The sequence below is a fragment of the Nestor notabilis genome, unplaced genomic scaffold (assembly GCF_000696875.1).
Source record: "Nestor notabilis isolate BGI_N333 unplaced genomic scaffold, ASM69687v1 scaffold9453, whole genome shotgun sequence".
Taxonomy (NCBI): domain Eukaryota; kingdom Metazoa; phylum Chordata; class Aves; order Psittaciformes; family Psittacidae; genus Nestor; species Nestor notabilis.
The window spans coordinates 68,629-95,195 of NW_009923369.1; the positions used below are offsets into that span (position 1 = coordinate 68,629).

The 26,567-nt window shown below is 48.3% G+C and overlaps 1 protein-coding gene across 1 annotated transcript in view; it reads left to right on the forward strand.

The window, feature by feature from the left end:
- The window catches only part of CDH23 (cadherin-related 23), a gene marked incomplete at its 5' end in the record, with an annotated part of 131,001 nt that overhangs the window by 66,921 nt on the left and 37,513 nt on the right, over positions 1–26,567 (forward strand). Inside the window, 4 exons of the mRNA XM_010012102.1 lie at positions 1,599–1,711; positions 3,743–3,931; positions 12,478–12,627; positions 13,272–13,430. Of these exons, the coding sequence (XP_010010404.1) occupies positions 1,599–1,711; positions 3,743–3,931; positions 12,478–12,627; positions 13,272–13,430 (611 nt within the window). The remainder of the gene's footprint in view (positions 1–1,598; positions 1,712–3,742; positions 3,932–12,477; positions 12,628–13,271; positions 13,431–26,567) is intronic.

The following is a 26,567-nucleotide window of genomic DNA, read 5'->3' on the forward strand; positions in this document are numbered from 1 at the left end:
TGGGCGGAGGGGGAGGGTGGTGGGGGGGGGGTGAGCGAGCGGCTGCGTGGTTCCAAGTTGCCGGCTGGGCTTGAACCACGACAGAGGGGACGACTGGACTTGGAGGCTTTGGACATCCCGTGAAGGTTGCAGTTGTGGTTATATGGGGGATTGGAAGGGAGTGAGGTGGATGCTGCGTGATGGAAACATCTTTCTGCGACAGCAGATCTGTCTTAAAGCTCCCTTCCAGGGAAATGACAAATGTTGTGTGTGTTTCCTTCATGTTGAGATACATTGAGAAGACAAGGGTTTTTTTATTTTTGAGTGGGATGAATATAGAGTACCTGCAGGGTTTCCTTGCTCCCGTTTGGAGCTGGATCAGGGGTTTCTGTATACCTTGAGATGATGAGGGGAGTGGCATGGGTGACCATATGCCTGTGTATAACCTCCTTGGTCATCACTAATTCAACAGCCTCCTCTGGTATTGTGTCGGGCCTGGCATCAGGTGTCCCAGGCTCCACATACCAACTGCTTTCTTTTGTCTGGCTGACAGAGAGAGCACCTGGGACTGGCACAATAACATTCCCTGTGCAGGACGTTTGTCTTTTTAGCATCTGCTGGCTGTGAGACTCAAGTGTTGTTTTAATCATCTCAGGGTGCCTAAATCCAGAGGAGGAGTCAAGCTGAGGATAGGATGCTCAGTGGAAGCAGCACAGACCTCCATGGCACCTTGTCAGGTTGCTTGCATAAGGACCAGCATAGGGGCCAAATTTGGCTCAAGCAGAGGGCAACAAGGCAACTGCATGGGGTCAACACATCTGTCAAGAGTATAAGAGCAGGGCAAGTGCTTATAGTACTTTCCCTAATATTCTCCCTGGCTCAAATACATCCAGCTAAGAAAATTCCTGAACTGTATGTGGCTTTTCTGTTATTTCCTAGATGTTTTTTTCCTTTCATTAGCTCCTCAGTCTCTCCTTGAATATGTGTGGACTTTCATCATCCTCAGTATCCTCTGGCAAGAGGCCCCACAGTCAAACTACTGCTTGTTATGTGAAGTTGATAATTTTGAGCTTGGTCTGTCTGCATCTTTCTCTGATTAAGATGGACTGATGTCCCTTAACTCCTGTATTTTAAGAGAGAGGCCATGCCCACCTCAGGGATGTGGTGCCCTGCGAATGCAGACAGTTGTTCAGAGGGGAGTTCCTGGATTTGGCCCTAGTTTTGGCTGTGCTGTTGCATATTTTAATAACCAAACCCCCTCGAAATTCTTCATCTGTCTGCAGCATTCACAACATTATTGGCTGCTGGAGGGAAAGCACTGTTTTGAGCCCTGAGCTGGGGCAGGTGAGAGGAGGAGAGGACCATTATAGCCATGACATTTTAAAGCACATTGAGATAATGTGCAGGATTTGCAGAGACCAGCCTGTGCCCAGCTTGGAGCTCCTGGCGTGGCAACAGATCTGCTCTGTAAAACCTCTCAAGAACCAGGTCCAGCCATGCATGGAGATTGGCAGGGGAAGAGGCTTGTGTCCTCCCACTTCCCTCTCTGTTACCCACAGCACCATTTGGCATCAGCTGTACCAGCTGCTTCTGCTCACACTGCCTGTTACTTTCCTCAGGTAACACCAACAGCATCTTTGCACTGGACTACATCAGTGGAGCCTTAACCTTGAATGGGCCGCTGGACCGGGAAAACCCCTTCTATACCGCTGGATTCATCCTCACAGTGAAGGTGAGACCTCCTCCAGCTGGGAGGCAGACTGGCAGAGCAGGATGGGGAAGGCATCCTGCCTGGGGACAACTCCTTTGAGGCTGAGGCACAAAACTGGGACATGCTCCTGTGGGCATCTAGAGCCAGGATGTGTTATACCCTGGCCAAGCCAAGAGAGATGTTTGGCACAGCTGCCTTAGCCCAAAAATGCGGTTGCCTCTATATGGATGGATAAGGTAATTTTTGGTGCCCAGCTTAGTCTTCAACTAGATCTGCCTGTAGCTGTATCTGCTGGCAGCAGGCAGATGCCCTGGGATTGCAAATAGCATGAAACACCTGCATTCAGGCACCTGAATTGTGCCCACTGTGCCTATTTCCTTCCCAAATCCCTGCAAAAACAGTTGTATTTTGTCAAGTCAGTGGGCAGTGGTATAACAGGGCATCACCTGCACCTGCCCAGCACAGAAAGGCACAGCGAGGGAGTGATGCTGAAAGCTGCCTCAAGAAAAGGCTCTGGAGCATGGTCTTCCAGCCCTACCAGCCCCACCTGAGAGCGGCTCCACAGCTCTGCTCACAGCCCTGCAATCAATACCAAGCTGGACAGCTGGTTAGAAACACATTTCGCAGTATAGATTCTGCTGGGCTGGTGTGGGGAAAAATCAGCATTGTAGGAAGGGTCATTGATTGGGAGGGCAGCAGCCATCGAGTCAACACTCTCATTTTGGCAAGTGCAATGCTTTGTCGGGGGTGCAAATAGACAAGAAATTACCCATCTGGGTCCCAGGCACGGGTCATACTGTGGGTCTTTATGCACGTCTTTATGCACCCATCCCTGGTATGTCTTGGTTTGGGCTTTTATAGTATCGATTCAGTAGAAATGGAAAGAGGGAGGATTGTCTGGTTTTAATAGGGACAAAAATATCTGTTTAATTTTGGAAAGATTTGTGAACCTGAAAACTTGCCTGTTTTCCTGCCTGCATGATAATGGAGTTCCAACTATATTCTGTTGATCCAATAGATTTTTATTTCCTCTCCCCACAATCTTTGCATCCTCCTGCAAATGCCAACTCTCTGTGTCCTGCACTTGCAGGACCCAAAATGTTCTCCGCTGCTCTTGTCCTGGAGTACGCAGTGAAAATACAGCTGGATTGCTCCTTGTTCGGATCAGCCTGTTCTGCTGTTGTGTGCAGAAGCAGTGAATAGCAATGAGCCGTGTGGGTCGTGTTAGCGTTGCTTTTCTGTGCCCACAGCAAAGCAAGATTATCCAAAGGACAAGAGGAGGGACTCTGCTTGAAAAGGCTGATTCACAAGTCTTGCTTCTCTGGCAATAAAATATGCACTCTTTCCTTTTGGGAAAGCAAAATTAAAGTCTTTCTTAAGACAGAGGTGTGATCTGGAGTCATGACTCAGCTCTGTATTTAGACACATGTTGCCAAACCTATTTTAAGGTCTAAATCTTGTTTTCTTCTGTTGCCCTAGTATTCTCTCCCTTCAGTAGTACTATGGTAGGTTAGTTCCCTGCTCCTGGTTCCACCTCAGGAGACGGCAGAGGAGAAAACAGGAGTATTCTTTTCTCCATCGTGGTTTCCCTTATTTTGAGGACTGTCCCAAACATCTCAGGCATTTTTCCTTTTTTTTTTTTTTTTTTTTTGTTCAGATGCTTGGGGCAGGAGAATTGCCTACTCATCCCCTAGCGTGACTCTGAGATGTTGCATGATAGGGGCAAGGGGCAAGTGAGAACTTGGCCACAGCCATCTCAAGAGAAATGTTAAAACCCTGGGAAGGTTTGCAAGAGTACTATGGGTCTGAAACATGGATGATGGAAGAGCTGGGTCAACATCTATGTGTTAATGGGTCAGCACTGAGGAAAGTTGCTTAAGGTTAAGGGGCAATGGCAGAACCAAGCCATTGGTTCTGCATAATTCTGAGCACACTTCCTCGGCAAAGGGGAGGAAGCAAAAGCTGCAAGAGTCTCTAATCACTGCGTGCACACTTCCTATTACATTTATTGTTGAAAAATAAAGGCTGCCCTATTGTTTTCTCTCCTTGCAGGGGACAGAGCTGAATGATGACCGCACACCCTCCAATGCCACCGTCACCACCACCTTCAACATCCTAGTCATTGACATCAATGACAATGCACCTGAGTTCAACAGCTCTGAATACAGTGTGGCCATCCCAGAGCTGGCCCAGGTGGGCTTTGCCCTTCCCCTCTTCATCCAGGTGCAGGATAAAGATGAGGTGAGGTCACTTCTGTCCATCCTTTGTAGCATAGCACTCATGGTTTTTGGGGGTGCAGTGAAAGATAAGTCACTGATGAACTTGTGATGAGGTGCATGGTTATGTCCTGATAACCACTTTTTTAGCTCTTACTGCTGCCATTGCTCAGTATCCTGCATGCAGATAGACGCCCTTCCCAAAGAGCAGGCACAGCATGTGCTTTAGTGCAGTCAAGATTGCATGGTCACTGAAAACCAGAAAAAAGGATTGTGTGGGATGCTGATTCCTGCCTGCTTCTGAGGGCTCTTGTTGGGCAGTCCTTTGCCAGTCTGTTTTAGAAAGGGATAGGGTTTTCTGCTGGGCTCCCAGGGGACCTGACAGGGAGGGGAAAGAAGGGACCTCAGGCTCTCCGCCCTGGCAGGGATGAGTACTGCTGTGACCTGGGAAGAATCAAGAGATATCTGCTATCTTGGGGCTGGAGGAAGCGTGGGGGACACTGGGATAACAGTTCATCACTGCAAATGAGCCAGGAGCACTGGAGGCTTGTTCCTCCCTTGTGTTAAAGGAGCTCCTATTTGTTACACACTGGTCCATGCCATGAAGGGATTGCAGCATGTTTTCCAGCCTTGGGCTTGCAACCTTCAATTACTCTGATTATTTGACTTGTGCAGTTCACGTCTGGCTGCTTCTGTGTGCCAGCACCCTCCAACTCTTCCACACTGTGTGGTGTCTGCTTCAAACCAGTGCTGACACCACATGGTGGATTTTCTGAAATCCCTGAGAAAAGCTCTGGCTACAGGCTCATGCCATCCCTATTCCTTTTCAGGATGAGTGAGAGATATGGGGAGAGGGTTTGTCAGAACAAACGGCATCATCAGGATGTTTTCCTGATGCTTCAGGGAAACAATGTGATAGTACCAAGGAATATGAAACAGAATCTCTCTCCCCACCCCCCAAAATTCCAGTGGGTCAATTAAACTGTGCATCTTCTAAGACACCTTTGCTGGCTGAGATGATGGATTTGCTTTTCCCCAGTCCTGGGTGAAGTTCACCACATCTCATGAAGCCTCCCAAAAATGCCATTTTTTTCATGTGAAGTGATTATGACACAGAACTAATAACCTACTTGTGACATGATGTCATCATCCAGGAGTTATGAGTTCAGCCTGAAGAGGTGCAGATGAGGTATTAAGCAGATAAAGAGACTGTTTTTTCTTGAAAATGTCAATTGCTAATAAAGAAGATATGGATATGACAGATGCCTAGATAGTTTTTGAATAGAGCCGCTGTCGTGCTTTCTGAGAGATGTCAGCAGATCTGTTCTTGAAGGGCATTGTAACACTTCTGTTTGCGCCAGAAGTATGAAGGATCTGTCACTATTTCTGGTTAAAAGCTCATTTTACTGGAGTGACTCCCATTCAAGAATTCACTTTTCAGCCTTGCTAATTTTAAAATGAGAGAATAAAAAATAGCCTTGCTTTCCCGATCACACCACCAAAAAATAGGCTCATTCTTTTGATGTATTTCTTTAACTTCCTGAGATTTCCCCAAAAGAATTGGCTGAGATTTTTAAAACAGCTAAAAGAGGACCTCGTGCTAAGGGAGTCTGAAGGGGTTTTACTGTATATGTCTTTGGAGACCGTCATATTAGCATGGATTCATACAACCATAGCATTATTTTCACTGATAAGAAGCACAGGAGACCTGATGTCTTGAAGTATCTGGAGGGAGGAAAGTTATAAGCAACTGTTTATTGGGTTTTTTTTCCTGCAGTGGATCTTTATTATTTCCTCTTGTGGATGCTTGCAACAGGATAAACCATCAAGGTAGCACTTTGGGCAGGGGGGTGGGTTGGGGAAATAGGGACAGCCTACCCAGGTTGTGAAAAAGATGTATAAGAGACAGGAGTGGATCTGCATCTGCAGCCAGGTAGTGCTTCCCAGGTAGTGTATTTACAGAAGTCCAAGACCACCAGACTTTCAGTAAAAATTTACAGAAGAGCAAGAGAGTTGCTTTACAGTGACATTTTGGCTGCTCAAGTACCACATGAGAATTGCAAGGCTTTTACAAACCATCTGGATTCAAGGTAGGCGAGATGCTGTCATTTTCTCTCAATCTTCTGTGGGTGCAGGGGTAGAGGGATGGGACAGCGAGGACTTCAGGCAGGGATGTGACTGAGGACATGACTGACAGAGCTATTTTGTCAGCATGGCCTTCATGCTGGAGATGACATGATTCATTTGTGTAAGGGGCAAAGGAAAACAAGAAGAGCATTACATATGTCTTCAGGGAGAGCAGCTAAATAAATAAATGAGAACAGATGGATAGACACACATGAAATCAAAGCTAGAGTCTTCAGGAAGATCATTTTGCTTATGTTTTGAATCCTGCCTCCCAACCCATGTCTTTAAGTTCTATGAGAGCCCTTGGCAGGTTGGTTTCTTTCTTGAGCCAAGCCATCCAGCCTTATTCTGGCCCCTACAGCAAATTTTGACACTGTTCCTTCAGCTTGTTGAGGTCCTACTTGGATGGTGCAGCCCATGCCTGAACCTTGTCCCACCTACAGGTTCTATATGGTTGGGTGTCTTTGGGGGACCTGCCTGCCATTGCAACCTGGTTGTGTCTTTATACAGCAGGGGAAAAGGGTGTTGTATGAGTCTTGCCCTTAAAACACACTGTGTGGGCCATTAAATAAGAAGGAGTTTTGTAACCAGGCCTACAAGACTTTCTTTCTTTCTTCTGGTGTGTTTTGCACAAAATTAAATGATTGGTTTTTGAATGAGATAGATTAAACGATTCATCTAAGCACTTAAAAATGTATTTACGTTGCACACAAGACCACACTTGAAAGTATGTGCTTGAATTCACCTCGGTATTTAAGTGCCTTTCTGAAGCCTGGCTGGCATTAATGTCTCAGGTGCCTAAGTGGAGTGCCTGCAAGAAGAAACCCATTCCTCTGAGTCTGTCCCTTGCAGACAGCTGCTGTCCCTCAAACGTGGTCATGGTCTTGCTCCTAGAGGAGCTGGCTGGGGGTGCAGGGTGGGACGGGGAGCACCCAGGTTGAGTAAGGTCGATGACCCCAGACATGGATTTGGGGTGCAGTCAAGAGGTGTTCAACCAGGTGTGCTGGTTTTGGGTTTTGCATTCTCTACAGCTTATTGAAAACATTTGAACACAGGAGAAAGTAGTACACAGGGTTTGCACAGGGTTTTGGACCCGGCATTTTATGAATCAAGAAAAAAAGCATTAACCTCCCTGCAGCTGAATTTCACTCTCTGTCAGATAGATGGCAAACCACTTGAATACCTTTCCAAAGCTGTCTGAAGGCCATTTATGAAAATGTTTCCCACTATTTAGACTGAGCCTATACTCAATTGGACACCACAGAAACCCAGTATGTATATGCACTCTCAGAGTGGGGTTGGATTCTCCTCTCATTCACGTTGCGATAGATCAGCAGAGAAGAATAAATCCTGTGTGTAAGATGGAAGATTAAAGCCTTGAATCCATTTCTGCAGTAAGGTTTGTTTCCAGATTGAGTGCAAGAGTCCCGACCAGTGGAATGTTTGCGTTAATTCAGAGGACTGGTAAGCTCAGGCTCATCTACTCCAAGGCAGGCTTAGGTGAGGGGCATGGGTATCCTTTCTGGATATGCTGGTATTTTACAGCCTGGTGGCCTGACGAAGTATTTTAGGGCAAAGGCAAGGGTTTGGCCATGCAGGAAAAGGATCAGGGCATCCTTCAGGGTATTCCCTATTTGAGCTTCCTATTGCTGCAAGATCCACAGGGGTATATTAAGAGAAACAGCAGCATAGTTTCCCAGTGCACGCCAGAGAAGCCAACTCTTCTACCGTGGCTTTCACTTGATTTTCCCTGATGCGGTTGACTGAAGAGGAAGAAAAGGGCAGAGGCTGTATAAAGCACAAGTATGATGGTCTGACATTTTAAAATAATTTTGAAACAATTCTCCAAAATAAGCATATGGAGGAAGATAAATGGGGAATTTAAAGAAAGAAAATCCAGGCCATCGGAAAACAGAGTATTTGTTGCATAAAACTGCATCAGAGACTTGCATAGGGATATCGTATGTGCCCATGTGTATGCAGGTGCAATATATGAATCATCCATAGCATATATATGCATATGACAGACACGTGCACTATAAATATGATCTACACAGCAAGGAACTGTAAAGGGGAATTGACGGCACTCAAGTATTCTCTCCCAAAAGTGCCAGCTGCCAGTCGGGCTGAATTAGATTTCACAGGGGTTTTTGCAATACATGGAATTCACCAGCAAATTACCCTTAAAGAGGGAAAATCAATCATTTGGAGCAGAGATAAGCTGAAGGCAAGGCAGCCTCGGATTGATCCCGTCTGTGCAGGCGTGTGTGGAATTCAGCAGATAACCTGGGGAGAGTGGGGAAGGAGAAAACTCCTCGAGGAGGGGGGAGTGGGCAAGAACTGACACTTTAGGATGGACAGGCAGGAGAAAAGGGCTGCCAGTGAAGGAAGGAGAATCAGAATGGCTGGGGAGCATTTTGCTCCAGGCATCCTGTATCATCCACAACCTCAGTGAGGTCCTTAGGGATGCGGAGGACAAGGGCTTGTGCCCAGTGAGCCCTCGATAGGATTATTGACGCTGTTGCGCTTGGTTGCTGGGTGGGCAATGGGTGCTGTGCGAGCAATGGGTGCTGGGAGTCTGAGCTGGCTGGCTGGGCAGCAGGAGAGAGGCAGGCAACTCTACAGAGGCTATTCAAAGCACTTGAGTTAAATGCTTTAAAGTGGGTGGAGAGAATAGCCCTCTTTATGCCTTGTGTTTTCAAAGGAAGGATTAAGCATTATTTGTCTCTGACTAGCTAGAACCCCAGGCTAAGGTATCCAAGCCATACAAAGAGGCACTAATTGCTTTTAAAAAAACACCACACAACTCTTTTTCACCTCTTCCTTCTCTAGCACTCCTGAATTCTTAGCACTTTTCCTTAGCAAACTTGCCAGAATGAGGGGTATTAAACGCTCCTCGGCTTTTTGCAGATACTAGCCCTTGCCTCGAAAGTGGCTGGGAGGAAAGCTGGAGTTACACTGGGGTTTGTGCTTCAGAAAGGCAGGCTCTCTGTTTTGGAAAAGTAAGCTGTACCTGAGCTATGGTGAAGGGAGCCAAAGGCAGCCCTCTACAGAGCCACTACGAAGACAACTGGGGATCCCAGGCTGCTTTTCCCAAACCCAGCTCACTTTGTGCTGAAAATTATTGCAGGCCACCAACCTGTGCACCTTGATGATTTCAGGGGGTGGTATGGTTCAGGAGGGATTGTTTCCTTGTCTAGAGGTTTGGTTTTTTTACTTTCATTTTTTGTGTAACCATTGGTAAGTGATGCTAAATGCTCACTTTGACTGGTGGAAGGTTGAATAATTTCCCCCATGTGCACTCCCATGAGGAAGGGACTGGGTGGGAGCAGAGGCGATGGAAGAAGCCAGTGGACGATGCTAGGTAAAAAAGCAGGGGTGAAGCTTATGATCAATCCTCAGTCAAAGATGGAACAGCTGATGTGGTTGTTTCTGGCCTCCTGATTTGAGAAGGGGCTCCCTGATTTGTTGTGAACCCTGTGAGAGCACCTTGCAGGTTGTGAGCGCAGACTTCTGGCCATGGTCCATGGGAGGTGCATGAGCAGGTCCCATGTAAGTGCCTGGGAACTCTAAAAGGACACGCTTAGCCAGCTCGTGGCATGTCACAGTCTCACACCTGAGCTTCTGCCCTTGCCTGACAGTCTGTGCTATGCTGGCTGTGCCCAAGGATGGCATTCCCTCTGCCCCAGTCCCCTGGAATTTAAGAGGGATATTGGGCACATGGGGCTGGCAAACAGGTCCCTCACGAATTGTTCAAATATGAAGCATTTGGGGTAGATTAGTCAGTGGTCACTTTTTTGGAAGTTGGCTATCTGCATGAGGTTGATCCTGGCACTGTGGCATCGTGCAGCATCATGTCCCAGCAGCAGGGACATGGTGCAGCTCCTATTATACGCTCCAAGGAATACACATGCGAAGAACAAAGTAATAATTATGCCTAACTGAAGGTACGATTGTCTTTTAGCTGAATTGACATGAAATTTCCATCAGTTGCAGCGCTGGTGATGGCTGGGAGGAGGCTTGATTGCTGGGAAGGAGGCAGCAGGCAGCAGCCTCAAGCCACAATGAGTGCTGGCCCTGTGCACTGGCACAAGATGAGACGAACCAGAAACATGAGGCTGTGTCCCGGCTTTGTGCAATAGCAAAGTTCCCTCCGAAGCCTGTTTCTTTATGACTCAATTTGTTTCAGATGGAGGGCACATGCAGACGGGTTTATTATTGTAGGGTTGCTAAGCTTTGTCAGGCTGCTCATTAATTTATGCCTCTGAAGGAAGGTAAAGGAGATGATTTGTTTTCAGTGACGTGGAAAAAACTCGAGCAGTACAGGAGCTGGTGGGTAAGGGGTTGGAGGGAGCAAACAAGCAGGTAAAGAAGGTTGTGCATCGATAGCACACCCATGCATCCCACGCTAATCCTCAGCACCACAATGAGATGCTGCTCTACTGTAAGCCCACCACTGCACACCAGGACCTTTGTGAGCCCAGGGAGACAGCACTTGTTTTTCATATTCACAAACATGTTTCAGATCCGCTGTTTGCTCTGGGTGGCAGAAGCAGGTAGGAAGGGGTGAGGAAAATGTAAGTAGCTCCCCGTGGCTTCCTCTGGAGCAGGGGGTACTAGCTGTGAGCTGGGCTGTGCCAGCGCCTTCTGCTGGGCAGCTGATAACAACTTGAATATTTAGATTTGCTTTCAGCCATCCACAGGGGGCTCGCAGTCTCCGGGAACCAGGAGCAAAGAAAGCAGCATGGGGGCAGAAACAAAAAAATAAATAGCTGAATAAATATATAAATGGCAACTTGCAGCAGCTCTCCCAAAAGGCAGATGTATTCCCCTTCTCCAGACCTCACATGGGGAGACTGAGGCACTCGAGGGGCTGCTAATTAGGGATGGTGGGTATCTGGAGACTGATCTCCTTCCCCAGCTGAAGGGGAATTAATCTACCCAGCTCCTTTCCCGCAAATACTTGGATTTTTTTTGATGTTTCAACTTTTATCTCATGCCTCCAACAAAGTCGCTTCTCTCCAGCTTCCAAGAAAATCACTTGCGTTTCACCACCACGGAAGGTGCTTTTGTGTACTGCAGGGTGGGTACTGGCCCCTGGGAGTCACCGAGGGCTCAGCAAAAGAGCTGGGCAGAAATTCCTCAATGGAACAGCTTTTTGTCACTGTTGGAAAATGGTTCTTTGTTATAAATTGGCATCTTAAGGACAGGGTAAGAAATAATGGCTGGGGGAGTGATTCCTTCCTCCTGCTGTTCTCTGTACACTCTGCTCCCTCCCTCCCTCCCTCCCAGGCTCTGTACCAGTGCAATGCCTTACTTATGCCAGGGCTGAGTACTTCCATTTGTCAGCAAAACATCTTTTGGAAGGAGCTTTTGGAAGCCTGCCCTGAGATGGGTCAGCTTTATTCCCCTGGAGGGATGTTCACTCCCCTGTTGTGCACCAGTTGAGCACTGCTGTGCTCCTGGGCAGTGGGTGCCCTTGGGGCTGGCTCCTGCTGTGTGGCTCTGCTGGAATGCTCAGCTTGCACCCTGCTCTGGGGGCTGCTGAGTAGTGTAAGGAGGAGGGCAAGAAAGGATTCTGCCCATGTCCCTGGCTCTCGGTCGTCACACTTAGCCAGCTTTTGCTATTAGTGCCCCTTCGTGCATTTAATTGGCCCCTTTTTCTGATAGGAAGGAGGTCATTCAGGGAAAATTGGAAACTCAGCTCTGGCAGCTTTTGAACTTGCTTTTCACATGCTCTGGTGGGCTGTGCTTTGGGAAGAGGTTCCATGCCCAGAGCAAGGGTCCTTAAAGTGCTGGTTTTGATATGTTGGTGGTCCCACTGCTTTGCTGGCCAGGTCTTGGGAGAGGAGGAGCTTTCCAGTTCCCAGTTTGAGCTGTCTTACTGGAAATAGTTCTTTGACTGCGAGAGGCACTCACACTGTGCCCCCCAGCACAAGGCAATGAAATCCCAGTGTGTGATACCCTGTGCAATGTGTGGATCTTGAAACAGCAAAAGAGATTTTCCCTCCAGCTGTGTGCTGTGCAGGTTCAACCCAGGGATGCATTCTTTTCATGTGCACATGGATTTTGTATAAAATGGGTGCACATGAAAAGAAGATTTATAGAAATCACATGCATTGTACACCCAGTAAGCATAATAAAATGCAACAAAGAGTGTTTAAGATCGGTGCTGAACCCTATGGTTCAGTTAACCAAAATCAAACAGAGAAACACTCCTCTGCATCTCTGGTAATTGCATTTTTACATGTCTGAAGGCAAAAGGCTGTGGCCAAGCTGCTGGCACTGGCAGGGATACAGCCGATACATAGGCTTTGCAGTCAGGTTGGTGCTTTTGTCCTGTGCTTTCCCCAGGGCAGGCCCCAGGTGCCTGCAGCCTTACCCTGCAGATGGACCAGTTCCTCTCTCCTTTGCCATCGTCAACCTTCCTCTCTTCCTTCCCAGGGACCCAACAGTGTTTTTGAGGTTTACCTGGTGGGCAACAACTCCAACCACTTCATCATCTCACCAACCTCCATCCAGGGGAAGGCAGACATCCGCGTCCGTGTGGCAGTGCCGCTGGACTTTGAGACCATTCCTCGCTATGAATTTTCGGTAAGGTTGCACCCCTGTGCTCTATGGGATGTCCATGTTTTTAAGAATGACCATTAACCAGGCTTCTCTCTCACTCTCTCTAATCCACACTATGAAACTTTGGAGCATTACAAAATGGCCAAAAAATTGAAATACTAATAAAACACTCAGCTGTAAGAGCTTAAGCAGAGCGTGCTGCCCTTTGCTATGTCACAAAGCATAAAAGCTATATAGAGCATAAACCTTTAGGTGCATCTATCAGACACCAAAGCTCTCCCCAGCCTCCTGCTCCAGCTTTGCCCCACTCTCTGCCTGAGCTATAAATTCACAAGGAAGGCAAAGATGGTTTATACCATATCAGTGATGTCAGTCCTGACGGAGGGGCTTTCATACCACTGGTGGAGAAAGATGAGCAAAAGCTTTCCTACCCTTTCTTCAGGCTGTGGTGGGGTGGCAGGTCCTGGTTCCCCAGGCAGAGCTGAGCAGCTCCCAGGGAAGAGGCCCTCTTTTGAGCATCTATGCTTTGGTGGTTGGCACTGAGGTGGCTAATCTAGTGAGGGAGCTCAGTTGAGCATTGTTTTCTCCACTGAAGAAGAAAAGATAACTCTCACAAGCATTGCACACAGTGTCTCCAACCCTCCCCTTTGCTTTCTGTCTCTGCCCAGCTCTTTGCAAATGAGAGCGTTCCAGATCACGTTGGCTTTGCACGCGTGAAGATTAACCTCATCAATGAGAATGACAACCGCCCCATTTTCAGCAAGGCCCTGTACAATGTAAGCCTCTTTGAGAACACCACCGTGGGCACCACTGTCCTCCAGGTCCATGTGAGTAGGAGCATCCTGGCTCTCTCTGCAAAGTCCTTGGCATGCATGTGGTTTCATGGTGCCCATCTCCAAGGGGTGGGCTGGGGAGCCTGGTAAGGGAGTGATGGGAGATACTGGCAGTGGGGTGAGGTACAGCCCTCCCATGCGCTTTTGGAGCAGATGTCTTGACCTTCGCTGGTCTCTATGTATGTGGTTCCCACCACACCAGAAACTGAAGATGATTCCTGCACTGAAACGTCTCATCTGCAGACAGCAGCTTGTTGTGCAGATACTGATCCTAATAGTCATGGTCTTGCTTCTCCCTCCTCCTCACTGCATGGGATCCAACAAGTATTTCAGTTGTGTAAATGGCTTGTGTCCCATCACATACTCACTGTCTCTCCCTGCCTCATCTTTTTATGGGAAGAGATGCTGTGGTACCTACTGAACTTGGTTACTTCATCAGTGAGAGCAAATGCCCAACATTTATGTTTCAGTGTGGGTTTTCCAAACTGACCTGTTTGGAAGCATCATCTTCCTCAACGAAATTGAGGTCATTTGAGCCAAAAAAAGGTTGAAGGATGGTAAAAGAGGACAATTACTGTACTTAGCAGAGCATGGTATTAAATGGCTGAAAGCAGAATGGTAGTGCAGCAGACAGAGGTGGTAATGATCAAGGAGTGTTTCTGTAGGCCTCGTTCCTCCTGTGTGGGTTGGTGGAAGCACCCAAAATCCCTGACAAGAAGGTATGTTTCCAGGGGTGTGAAGGCAACGTCAGTCAAGGTCAGTGCCAGTGTGGGGCACAGAAAGAACCAGAACGAATCCCTGTGCTGAAGAGTAGCAATAGGAAACAAAGCTCCTTTGGGACAGGAAGTATCAAGGTGCAATGCATCAAAACCCCTGATAGGCTTCGGGTGTGTTACTACTGCTATGGTTTGTCATACATGAATTTGCTTGGTTTCTTCTCTGGCTGCCCTCCTGTCTCCCCCATGCTCCCCACTATCCCAGGACAAAGCCCCTGGCGGCCCATTGGCACAGACATGCCAATCCAAAGAATAAAAGCCCTGACAAAAGAGTTGGGTGTATGCGCCTGTGCATAAGTGTGTTTACTTTACAAACAGATGGTGTGAAACTATAGAGCCCCTGAGATGTTCCCATCTGACAGTTATTAATATTTCAAGCAGATGTTTAGTTAGTCAGGCCGTCAGACACTAAACAATGAGATTGTTACTGCGTCTTCTCTTTCCCCAACTTCCAGCTATGCCAGCATTTCAGAGTGAACACAAAATGCCAGGAGTTGAATCTTCTATGATAAATCAGAATGGAGGCAATTAGCACTGAAATCCAGATTGCCCTCCCAGCTGATCCCAAACTTTTAACAACCCTCATAAAGTACCAGCTCCTCCTGCTGCTGGTGCTGCTTGACTTCGAAACACAACCCTCTGCTTGCTTCCAAGGCACTGCCCTTCTGCGTGGTGCCTCTCCAACTGTTCCAAGTGCTGCACACAGAAAGTCTGCTTTCCTTGCTAATAAATTCCTCCTTTTCTTTTTTTTTTTTTCTTCTTTTCCTCTTGCCTGGGAGCTCCTTATGGGTATTCACCCACAGCAGTTAGGGATCCCAGTGCTGAAAAAAATGCCCCTTTGTACAAGTAAGTGCAGGTTTTGAGCCATGTGTTTTGAGGGGCAATGGATTTCCAGGGTTCTAAGGACAAATCAGGAGGCTTATGAGATCAGGATCAACAGGGGAGTATGTGGGCTGGGCAAGCGGTCGCCAAAGGATGGGAGAAGGCCTCCTGCCAGCCACTGCTGGAAATGGCTGAGCACAGCTGGCAGGGCAGAGCAGTGCCTGAAGCTCCTTCCCAGCAGGGAAGCAAGCAGTTAAAAACCACGGGGGCCAAGGCAAATGGAGGTTGCTGGGGAAGTTGTTCCCAGCAGCCCAGGAGACCCTGGGCTTGGTTACCCACCTTCCAGCAAGCACTTCCCTGCTAGCCCCCCTTGGCTGTGTGTGGTTGGGGGGTGTAGGTGAGGGGAAGGGGTTTCCCTGACCTGGGAAGAGCTGCAATCCTGCCCTGCCAAGCACACTACTCATTGCCACCCTTTCCCCACTGCCCTTTGCTTGGCCAGCTGAAAATGGAAAGGTAAAAAACAGAGCAAGCAGACTTCATTTGCAGTGACAAACGGCCATTCACCTCTGCAGCATTTCAGCTCCTAATGCCAGTGACAGCAGAGAAACATTGCCTGCTACATGTATAAATCAACTGTAAAACAACCCAAAGTACAGGCATCCAGTAGGGACACAGTGCCACTGCCTGCTTTCTGGTGTCTGCCTCTTTCCCTTTGCCCAGAGATGCCCTCTTACACACTCCTGTGCCTTCCTAGGCAGATCTCAGTTACTTCCCTAGCACGACGCAGCCTTTTCTGCCCTCTAAGATTTTGTTTGTCTGCTCTTTGTTCTTTATTTTGCATTCCCTCCATTTCCTGTCTGTCCATTCATCCATCCCTTCATCCATCTGTTTAATTCTGTCCATGAAAGGCATTTATCATATACATTTTGCAGTCATTTGCTTGCATGAGAACATCTGGAGAGTCCAGGCTGCACAGGAACAGCTCTTGCCCTGGGCAGGGAGCCTGCAATATACCTGAAGGCAGCCTTCCTGCCTCCGTGCTCTATATCCATGTGATAAGCCCCTTAGGCCAGAGATTTCCTCTGTTTGCTTTTGCAGAGACCAGCATGAAGAGGTCCTTACTCAAAGCTTCCAGGTTACTGTTACATGCATCATTGCAGTTTGGAGTTAGGCATACAGTGCAACCCAATAGCTGAGCAGAGGGGTGAGCAGGCTGCCCAGGGATCTGTAGTAGTTAGTGGCCTCTCCCCATGTGAACTTCTCTTTTCCCCTGCCGCAGGCCCTGCTGTGCATGAGAAAGCCAGGCTGGAGAGGCCACACAGTGGCACGTTCCTTCAGTGAGGCTGGGGTGAAGCAGGGAGGTGGCCAGAGCTCAGCCTGAAGATATGGGCAAGTTCTGCCCCAGCTACCAACAGATATTGAAATATATATTTTTTTTTTCTGAAACAACTGGCCATGAAGCCTTTTAATAACACAACAGAAAAGGTCAGAGAAAGAATTTCACACTTCTTGAGCAAGCAGTCAGCCAGTATAACTTCATGCCTTCCAGAACGAGAGACACCTAGAGCATATACTGCACCCTAAATTAACTGGGGCTCTGATACCCCCAGCCAAGTGCTGCCTGGGCAGTTGGTGGCTTTTGATGGGTGCTGTGGGCTGGAAAGCTGTGCTCTGGAGAGGTTTGTTGAGGAAGGGTGCCAGCTCCACATGGTACAGAGGGCTTGAGGATGTGATAGGAAGCCCTAGGGAATGATGGTGCTAGGGTGGATGAATTGCCATGTTCAGCTGTAGCCATGATCAGTATCTGTGATGGGCTTAGCATACATCTGCCAAAATAGGTCCCAGCAATAGGTTTTCTCCTGGGGTTTGAGGAGCAGGAGAAAGGAGGGTATCTCCAGCCCTGCCTCTCCCAGTTGATAAGCCCAGTAGCTGGAGGAGAGGATGAGTTGCTAGAGGTAGAGTCGCATCCACGAATCTCAGACCAGACAGAGGATAAATCTGTTGCAGAGGGACAAACCAATGGGCAGATAAAGGAGGAAGAGATAAAAGGGCATGGTCTGACATCCATGCCTCTATGAGCATCAGTACAAGTCTTGAGGGAACAGGGATGGTATGAATAGTGATATTGTCAGAGCAAACCCGTGCTACAGGGGAATAGCAACTCTGTGGAAGCAGGGAATGATGGGAAAGGGAGATCCAGGAAGGAATGCCCTCTGCTTTGGGAGAGAGTGCTGGGCAAGTGCTGAGGTCTGGGACTAGGGAAGACCTAGTGGGGCCAGTCCATTAGTTCTATTTGAGTCCAGAGGCAGCAGAAGCCCTCAGGTATGTGCCCCTGTACTGCTGCTACTCCTTCATGTTCCAAGCTGCCTCACTGCCAGCAGCAGGGAGTAGTATTGTGGCTTCACAATCAGCTGAGACAGGAGCAGAAAGAAGAGTCTCGGGATCCCATGCCCAATGGCTGTGAAGAGGTCTGAAGCTGGTCAGGCATCAGATCTAGCTGCTCAGGTCTCTGCTCCTTCCTTCCCCAGGTGTGAAGGGTTTGACAGTGGTCCCAGAGCCTCACATCCCATTAGCTGTGATGGGGCTCCCATGAGGAGCTCTTCTGTGACCTGGGGAGGAGCAGAGGCATTGGCACTAGATAAAGCTTTTAGCTGGGAAACTTTTTTGGGTGGAAAAAGCTATGAAAACATGGCATTGCTTCTGGGGTCACCATGGCCCAGCCCAGCTTCCAGCAAGCTCCCCTCAGCAGGGAGAGAAGATGGAAGGTTCAGTCTAACATTCCCTCTTGTTATTCTCTCTTGTGCCTTTTCTGGCACCAGTCATGCTCCTCACGTGTGGTGGAGGATGCTTGGCTGGGAAAAGCAGGGAAGGTGCAAGCATGTGTTCACGCTTGTCACGCTGAGCCTGTGGCGTGTGTGACCCTGTGCCTTGCCACCTTGCAAGGCTGCAGGGTCCAAGTGCTGTAATGGATGGAGCAGAGAGCACAGCATCCCTCCAAACTTGTCTTTGGACACTGCTGCTTTGACAGCAGCTGCCATGAGTCAGTGTGGTGCCGACTTCCCAAAAGCCAGGGACCTGCACGGCGGTGTAGGTCTATGCATTGTTCTCCCTTGGTGGTGTATTTGCTAAACCTGGATGAATGGGGAAGGGGCCGAAGACAACCCAGCAGGAGGTATGAATTAAGGGGCAGGAGGTCTCCTTAAGCTCCTCAATACACTACAGAGCTGCACAGCAAAGTCCTCCTGAAAACCTCTGATAACCAAAATCATTAAAGCCTAAACAAACCAAGAGTAACTTGTTTTTAACACAACAATGCACTTGATTTGCCTTGAAGGGTCTGGAGAAAAATTGTTCTCCAGGGATGTGTGGAAAGTAATCCTCCGCTATGATCCCTCCTCTTTGCTCTATTTGCTGTGGTCTGGCTTGGCTGTGCAGGCTAGGATCTGTAGCTGCAGGCTCTGTCAATTGGCTGGCAAGCAGCAGCCAGCTGGGGAGGCTGCTGGTGGCCCCCTCCCTGCCCAGGCTCCCTGGCAAAAGGCTGGGATGAAAAGGGGAAAGGAGGAGGGATGAGTTTGCAGGGAGTACATTACCTGGCTGCCCACCTTCAACCCCCACACAAGCATCTCCCAGCAGAGGTATTAACCCCTGTGGTTCCCAGTGCTCTCCTGGTGCTTCTCCTTACTCAGGCCAGGTCAGACAATGCAGCCACCCATTCAGAAACCCCTCTGACACAGACCAGATGAGCCATGCTTATGAAAATGATGTCAACACCTCCCTGGGATGGTCGTGTAGTGATTTATCCCAAATCCTTGTTGAGTTAGTGACTGCCTTCTTCCTGCGACCTTAACCTCCCACATCCTTGCAAGGTTATGCTCTTTGCCTTGCCTTGGTGTCCTCCTTACCCAGAAATACCTCTAGTCTGGGATGATGCTGAGCTTTTCCCCATGACAACCATCCTCAAGAAGTCTGAAGGTGATGCTGGGACTTTTCAGAGCTTTGAAATGTTTGCCCTATACACAACATTTCCAGGCAAGCCTGCTGGTGTGCTTTCCGGAGTTATCTTTTGCAGACCCTCAGGAATAGTCTGAGCATCTCCAGCAGTCCACAGACCTCAGACTATAAACTATGGTGCCCAATTCAACCATCAGACATCATTTTCAGTGTGAGAATGATTTTCTGTACTTTGTGGTATGCAGCAAGGTGGGTAAAATAAGCACCATGTTCCCTCGGGACTTGATAACCCGCATCTGTAAGACAGTCTTGTGCTTTAAAAAACACCACATTCCCTTTTTTGTTTTTTTGAGTTTCAAATTATAATTTTCAGATTATTTTATAGAGGGAGGAAATGAAGGTTCCTTGGTCATTTTTGCAAATGCCTTAGCCTATGTATTTTTATACGTGTGTGTGTGTATTATTTTTTGTATATATATATGTATGTACGTGTATTCTGGTTCACATTCTTCCTGGATAGTCCCTTTCTGCTACACCCTATGGGTTGTCCCCAACCTTATCATCATCCCCAATACATCCATTCACCTGGACTTCTGTCTTCTCCTTGGCACTGCACTTCCTCGGGAGAAGCCTTGTTAGTAAGAGCCTAATGAAGTAAATGCACTAATTAACCTTCCATTACTCTCCTCATTAAGGCAACCTTTAATTTGGTTGGCAAAGTTTCTCTCCTTTACCAGCCAGCTGTCAGTTTTCTTCTGCTTCTTCGATCTCTCTTTGGCCTCACATTGAGGATGGGAAAATCAGTCCCAGTCTGATTTTCTTCCCCCTTCTTTCCAGCCAGCTGTAAATGCCAGTCAACAAGAAAGGAATAATGTAGTTTTCCCACCCTGGGCAGGAGAGTTGCAGACATCAATAAGCACCTATTTAAAATGCAAATTGCTTTCTCAATGAGCCATCAGCCTGCACTGGTGCAAGTTTGGTGGGCAGCACAGGAATACTATGGTTCATGGGCTTCCACATCCTGGCCTGGAGCTTTGCAGTGGTTCTAGGGCAGCTTTTGGGTGCCTGGGAGGGCTGCATCCCTCTGGGTTTGTCCAACTCCAAGTGCATGTGGCTGACACAGGTGAGATGGGGCTTTACAAACCTGGGAGGTTTCCTCTGGTTGCCTGTTGGAGCCTTCAGGTCTCACCCCACCCTGCGCCCTTCCATCTCTTTGGTCAGAGGCACCCGCTATCCCCCAACATCTGTGTAGCTGGTGCTGTCTTTCGTTTCTAGATGATCTCCAAAGGTTTTCTTACCCCTTCTTTTTCTTGGTGAAAAAGCGAATGCAGGGGGCAGGAACAGTCTGACATAAAAGGCAATAGTTGTGGAGGCTACAGCTACTGAGTGGAAAAGCTGGGTGTAGCTTTGAGCTGCTGGTGGGTGACCCCAAGTTGTATTTCTGTCCCACGTGGTGATGGTGACTCTGTGGACCAGCCTTGAGGGAAAGCTTACATTGGTTCCAATTTTGGGAAGGTTGCATGGAGTAAGGACCATAGCCAATTAGAGCAGGGAGCGAGGTGGGGAAATACATTGCAAATCAATGGATGGATGAAAAGGCTTCCAGGGATGACCATGCTTTCAGCTTCTGCAGGGAATCAGCTGGGAGATAAAACATCCCCTGTCCCATCCATGGCACCTGGCATGCTCTCCCAGCATCAGGACCAGATTGTGGTGCAGCCTATCATCTTATGGGGCATTGGTGGTCAGTAGGACAGCATTCCTGGATGTTGCCATGAGGAAACCACAGAGCTTCTCAACCTCTTCCAGTTGACTAATGCTCTAAATTTACTTAGGGGGTTGAGTTTGTGTCATGCCTACTGCACCTATGTTAGAAGCAGCTTGCACCACTCTTGCTGTCCCACATGGGTTTGGTGAGTACAGGATGGTCAAACACTGGGAGAGGAGGACTTGCAGGTCAGCCTTCATCCCTTCTCTCTGCCTGAATTAAACAGAAAATGTATTGGAAAGCTCTTGCTGAAGATGGTGAATATCAAGGAGGTGGTAATGAGGCACTGCCATCCAAACATCCAGGATGAGCTGGGTGATATATAGGCATGGGAAGAGGACTTTTAGGAAAGCAGGAGGGAGTTCACAGGGCACTGGCAGGAATATGAAAGCATGGCTCAGCAGCAGCTCATAGAAGATGGAGAAGGAGAGGGAGTGTCAGTTGGACATTTCTGATGTCCTCCAAGCATGGACTGTCCCTTCTTTCAGCTCTTCTCCCCTCCCATGGCCCACACATCTCATCCTCCTCCCGTTAGCATCTTAATTGATCTTCTTGTTCTCAATCCCCCTGAGTGCTCAGACTCCAGCTGTGCTTAAACAGAACAAAATCTCTTCCAATTTCCCCACCGCTTAAAAGAAAATTGAATCCTTTATCTGCAAGAGGAGAGAAAAACTGCAAATACATGAAACAGTAAACAGTTAAATAATCAAAGCAGGCAATTCCAAATTGCCTGAAAGTTAAACATGAATGGCTTGTCTTCTTCCTGCATACCTCTTGGTTTTTTTAAAAAAAAAAAAAAAAAAACCCAAAAAAAAACCTAACCGAAAGAAACCCCAAAACAAACCAAAAACCCACCTAAAAATATACTTGCACTCCTTGTTCCTGTTAAATATTCTTATCAATCCAGCTCTGTAAATAAAGAAAGGGGAGGACGGAGTTACCAGGTAGCAGCATGATTGACAGATCTGAAGTCCTCATCTGTTTGTCAGGGCCCATTGCTCTTTGGCTGTGTTTATCTCTTTAATCTAAATATCAATCCGTAAGACTGAAATGGGATGGAATAGGAATCATGACAGCCTGAGCGCTGAGGAGAGAGACACTTATTGCAGCTTTTGCAGCCTCTCCCTGTCCTGATAGAGCTGTCAGGATAAACGCACAGTTAAAGTGCAGAGGTGGGAAAAACAAAACAAAATCACAGACACACCACATCACACACACACACACGCCCCCCCCCCCCCCCCCCACCCACACCACCACAAAAAAAAAAGCCTGTGAGATGGGAAAGAAAAATGTGGAGCAAATGCACACCTGCTCCTGTCCAAACTGCATTCTGCAAAGCACAAGATGGGCAGCAGGATCCAACCCCACCCCTCCCAGTGTTCCCCGTAGGAGATAAGATTGGGTAGTTTTCTCTTGATGGTCATGTGCGAGGTGTCTGGGAGGTGAAAGGAGAATTTTTTCCCAAGGTGCTGCTTGCTGCCATGTGAACACCCCGGCTTCACACATCCTTCTCAGCAGCCCCTTTAGGGCAATAACCACCTTCACCTCAGTATGCTCTCTCCCAGCTTTAGCACCTCTGAGCAAGGGCAACTCCGTCATGCTTTCCCACCTGCAAAGCTCCAACGAAGCCACTGCTCCTGGGATTTTAATCTGTTTTACAAGCTGGCCTCTCCCATACCCACAGCACCCATATCTCTCCCAAAGCAGCCAGGGCTCTGTTTCCTTGAGCAAGGAGTTCCCATGCATATCAGTACCCAGCAGGTGCCGTTAGCTTAAGCAATGCTGTGACAGAAGCAACATCACCCCATGGAGAGATGATCTTGTGCAGACCCTCATGCTGCTGACCAGCTGCTGCTGGGGTGTTAAGGAGAGGCTAATTTACTTAAACTGGGCATTTAGGAGCCCAGTTTAAGTAAATGTGATGTGTAAATCAATCTCCTGAGATCCTTTGCACCGTCCAGAGGCTACTTCTGCCTCAGGCCATAGGCTCTGCTTGATCTTCCAATGGCTGGCTGCTGTATTCTGTAACCAAACCCTTTTTGGTAACTCCAGTCACAGAAGTAAATCTAAGGCTCTCCATCCTCTAAAAGACCCTTGAGAAGCAGATACTTGCTGTTTGACTGAGACTCAGGTTTAGTTTCCAGCTTCTGGGGATCAAGGATGTTGTCTTCCTACAGCTCAGCCTATGGTTTCTGGACCATGGTTTTGCTTGGGCTTAACAAGGAGCATCCCCTTTGCTCTCCCTGGGACTGCCTCTGCCTGGCAGGTATATGTTTTGGGATTTAGTACCCCTTGCTGACAAACTAAAAAGCCCGCTCTCTCGCTGCATTTGCTTCACACAGAGCTGCATCCAGTTTCAGGGTGAATTATCTTCATTGCTTCTGGACAAAGGTTGGGCTTTGTCATTCCCTTTCTCCAGGCCAGGATTCAACACAGAATCATAGACTAGTTTGGGTTGGAAAGAACCTTAAAAATCATCTAGTTCCAAGCCCTCTGCCACAGGCAGGGACACCTTCCACTAGACCAGATTGCTCAAAGCCCCATCCCCCCTGGCCTTGAATGCTTCCTCAGCTTCTCTGGACAACCTGTTCCAGTGCCTCACCACCGTCACAGTAAAGAACATCTTCCTTATATGTAATCTAAATCTACCCTCTTTCAGTTTAAAGCCATTATCCCTTGTTCTATCACTACATGTTCATGTCCATTTCCAGGTGAGGACCAGTTTGGCTCTTCTCTCCTTCTTTGCCGTTTGTACCCTTCTCCCTGATGTGCCCCAGACGATGCTCGTCTCCTGAATGAAATGGAGTTGCAGATGATGGGAGGCATGACTGGCTTCCAGGAGCTTTTGTGAATACTTCAGAGATCATTGGGGATTTATATTTCCTCCACTGGACTTTGACCTTAATTTCTTCCATTTTGCTGGGCTGTAAAATTCATTATAGACCCAATAGCAAAGTGATTGAGATGTCAAGCCAGGCAATTGTGTGGTTATTTAATCTATCAGATGTGCCGCTTGCCATTTAGGTGGACAACAGGAGAATATGAAATCAATACGTTTCGTTAGTGGAGAACTTGTGCCCAGCTCCAGCACAGAGCTCCAGTAAAACCCACCGAGGCAGGCTTCTAAATGGTCTGGGTGTCACCTTGCATAGTGGATATCTGTACTCAAGATGCCTGCTTTTCTCACTCAAGGGGTGTCTTCTGTCAGCTCGTGTTTTAGACCCTGGTCTCCAGCCATTGCAACAGCCTGGCTACAGTACATTACTCCCCATTAAATCAAGGCTGCCCAGGCAAGCGTTAACCTCTCTTGCAAGGAGCTGATGTTGCACGGAACACTGTTATAAAACACAATCAAGGAGGCTGTAGTTTTCGCCAGTGGCTGGCAGAAGAGGTGGGGAAAAGCTCTGCAATTCCCAGGGGGGTTGATTGGCTATTTTTCCCCCCCCAGCCAGGTTCAGCACAACCCTCTGGGGTCATTAGTGGCGATTGAGCTCCCGGCTCGGCACGTGGTCTGGAGCTGCTGGGGAAGGCGGCAGCAGTGGTACCTTGGCATTGCCCTGCTTCCCCACTCCCACCTTCTCAGCTAATCATGCCATTGGGCTCCAGCTTGGCAATGCCGGCCAGCCACAAGCTCCACTTGTGCCTGATTGCCACCTCCCACCAGGCAGCTGCTCTTTGAAGGCCTGGGAAAGAGCACGGTCAGGGCAGGTGATGCCGGCAAGAGAGCTGTTTTTCCGTGTGGGAAGGGCATAATGACTGTAAGTAGGTTTTCTATTGGTTTTCTTGATGTGGTTTTGCAGCCTGGCGATTGCTTCTCATGGAAGCTCTTGGCCCTTCACATTTCTCTCCCCCAAATCACAAATCAAACCGCAATCTGGATGGATACTAGAGGTTAGCTGTTATTCCTCTGGGACCTGAAGTTCGCAATGGTTGCATTTAGGAAGGGATGCTTGCTGTTTAACACATCCAGGTTTAGGTGTCTCCAAAAATCAGTATAATGACAGGGCATGGCTCCCCACTCTGGGTTGCTTGTACCATGGTCTGACCATCCTGTGGCTGCCACTCTGCCCCAAGGAGCAACCACACCCGTCTCATTTTCCTAGAAAACTGCAGAACAAATAGGAAGCAGGCGGGAATCCTCCTATTTGCTTTCTCCCATGGCCCGAGCAGTGGTGCTTTGGTCTCCCTGCTGCCCACCCATCGTGGCCAGGGGACCAGGCAGGCAGCAGGAGGACGAGACTCACATCTGGTCACTCCCATACCCTGACAGCTTTTTGATGTCCTGTAGTTGCTTTCCCTCTACAACTCTTTTAAACAGAGAGCTTCTGGCCAAAGCAATTTGCTCCCCATCAATTTTTATTTCCTGGTTTCTGCATGCGAGGTAGGGGAAGGAAAACAAAGAGGGCGAATAAGAACAAACTGAGCTGGGACCCACTCTGGCAGACCTATGCAGATGGAAAGGTGGAAAGGATTTGGCTCCCTTGGTGCTGATCAAGCCATCTTCAGACAGGCAGGCAATGGCAGCCTGTCTCATCCAAACAGTATCAGTCATCCTTCCAACTTTTCTCACCCCTGCAACCAACCTCCAGCTGCTTATGCCTGTCTGACAGATTTGGGGGGAGGACTGCCATACTGGGGGCTCCACAGGGGATTCGTGTTGCCCTGAAAGGCTCATCTTGGCTCTTTCAGCCCTTCCCTGCTCTTCCTTTCATGCTCCCTGAAGCTGCTGTTGAGTAGAGTTAATCTTGGGCAGTTTAAGGAGTCGTTGAGTGAGCTCGGCGGCGGATGATGAATGTCGAAACCATTAGGGGCGAAGCTCCATGGAGCTGTTTAAAACTGAATTCTCCCATGTAAATTTCTGCTCCGTCAATCCTGATGACATGTCAAACATTGCTATTGTTTCCTGAACAAATTGGATGACATGCCCTTTCCTGCAGATTTGCCCAGGAGACCAGAACTGCTCACTGGCTCCTCGTTTTTGCCTCTGGCTCTGCTGGCCCACAAGCTGGTGGGGAAAGGTGTACATGGCAGCCCTTGGTGGGACAAAAGGGAGATGCCCGAAATACTTGTGCTTGGGGGATGGAGATGGATTGAGAACTGGGTGTGGGTATTTTTGTGCACCTGTGATTCGCGTATTGGGTGTCCACACCATGCTGCAGCTCAGTAAATTAATCCTTTGGGTTATCCAGGCTTTCTCTTCTTGCCACTCTCCCAGAGTTTAGCTGCACAAATGTGTTTTTTTAGAAATGGTCTGTGCCTGTGACAGCTCATAAAAGTACAGATGTGGACCTGCGTTTTCATCCTGCCCTTTTGCAGGCTTCAGTGGGCAAATCCTGCTTTAATATTCTGGGCAGCAGAGGAGCAGACGTAAAAGCCATTTGATTGCTTCTCCAGGTGGAACCCCGGGATACTTCCAGCCAGATGCCTTTCCTCCCTCAGCTGCTGAGAGGGATGCTTGCGTGCCGGGGGGGACGACCAGTCGGTGAAGGGGCTGAGCTGCAAGAAAACAGCTGGTACCCAGGGATTGTGAAAGGCCCCAGAAGCAGTTGTCTCAATGGGATCTGGGGTATTCTGCATGCAGGTTGCATGTGTTCCCTGGGAACTCTCAGGATTGCTTTGTTACCTCCCGAGGGGTTTGAGCATGTGAGCATCTTTTTTACCCTTAGAGGGAAAAAGTTTGGTAGTGCAGAAACAAGTGTACATCCAAAATTAAATATGCTGAGCGTGCATGGTTTCGCTTTTTGCATATTCCCTGTCACGCTCAAGTAACCTGCTCTGTTGCCCTGCATTATGCCCATGATGTTCAGTTGCCAG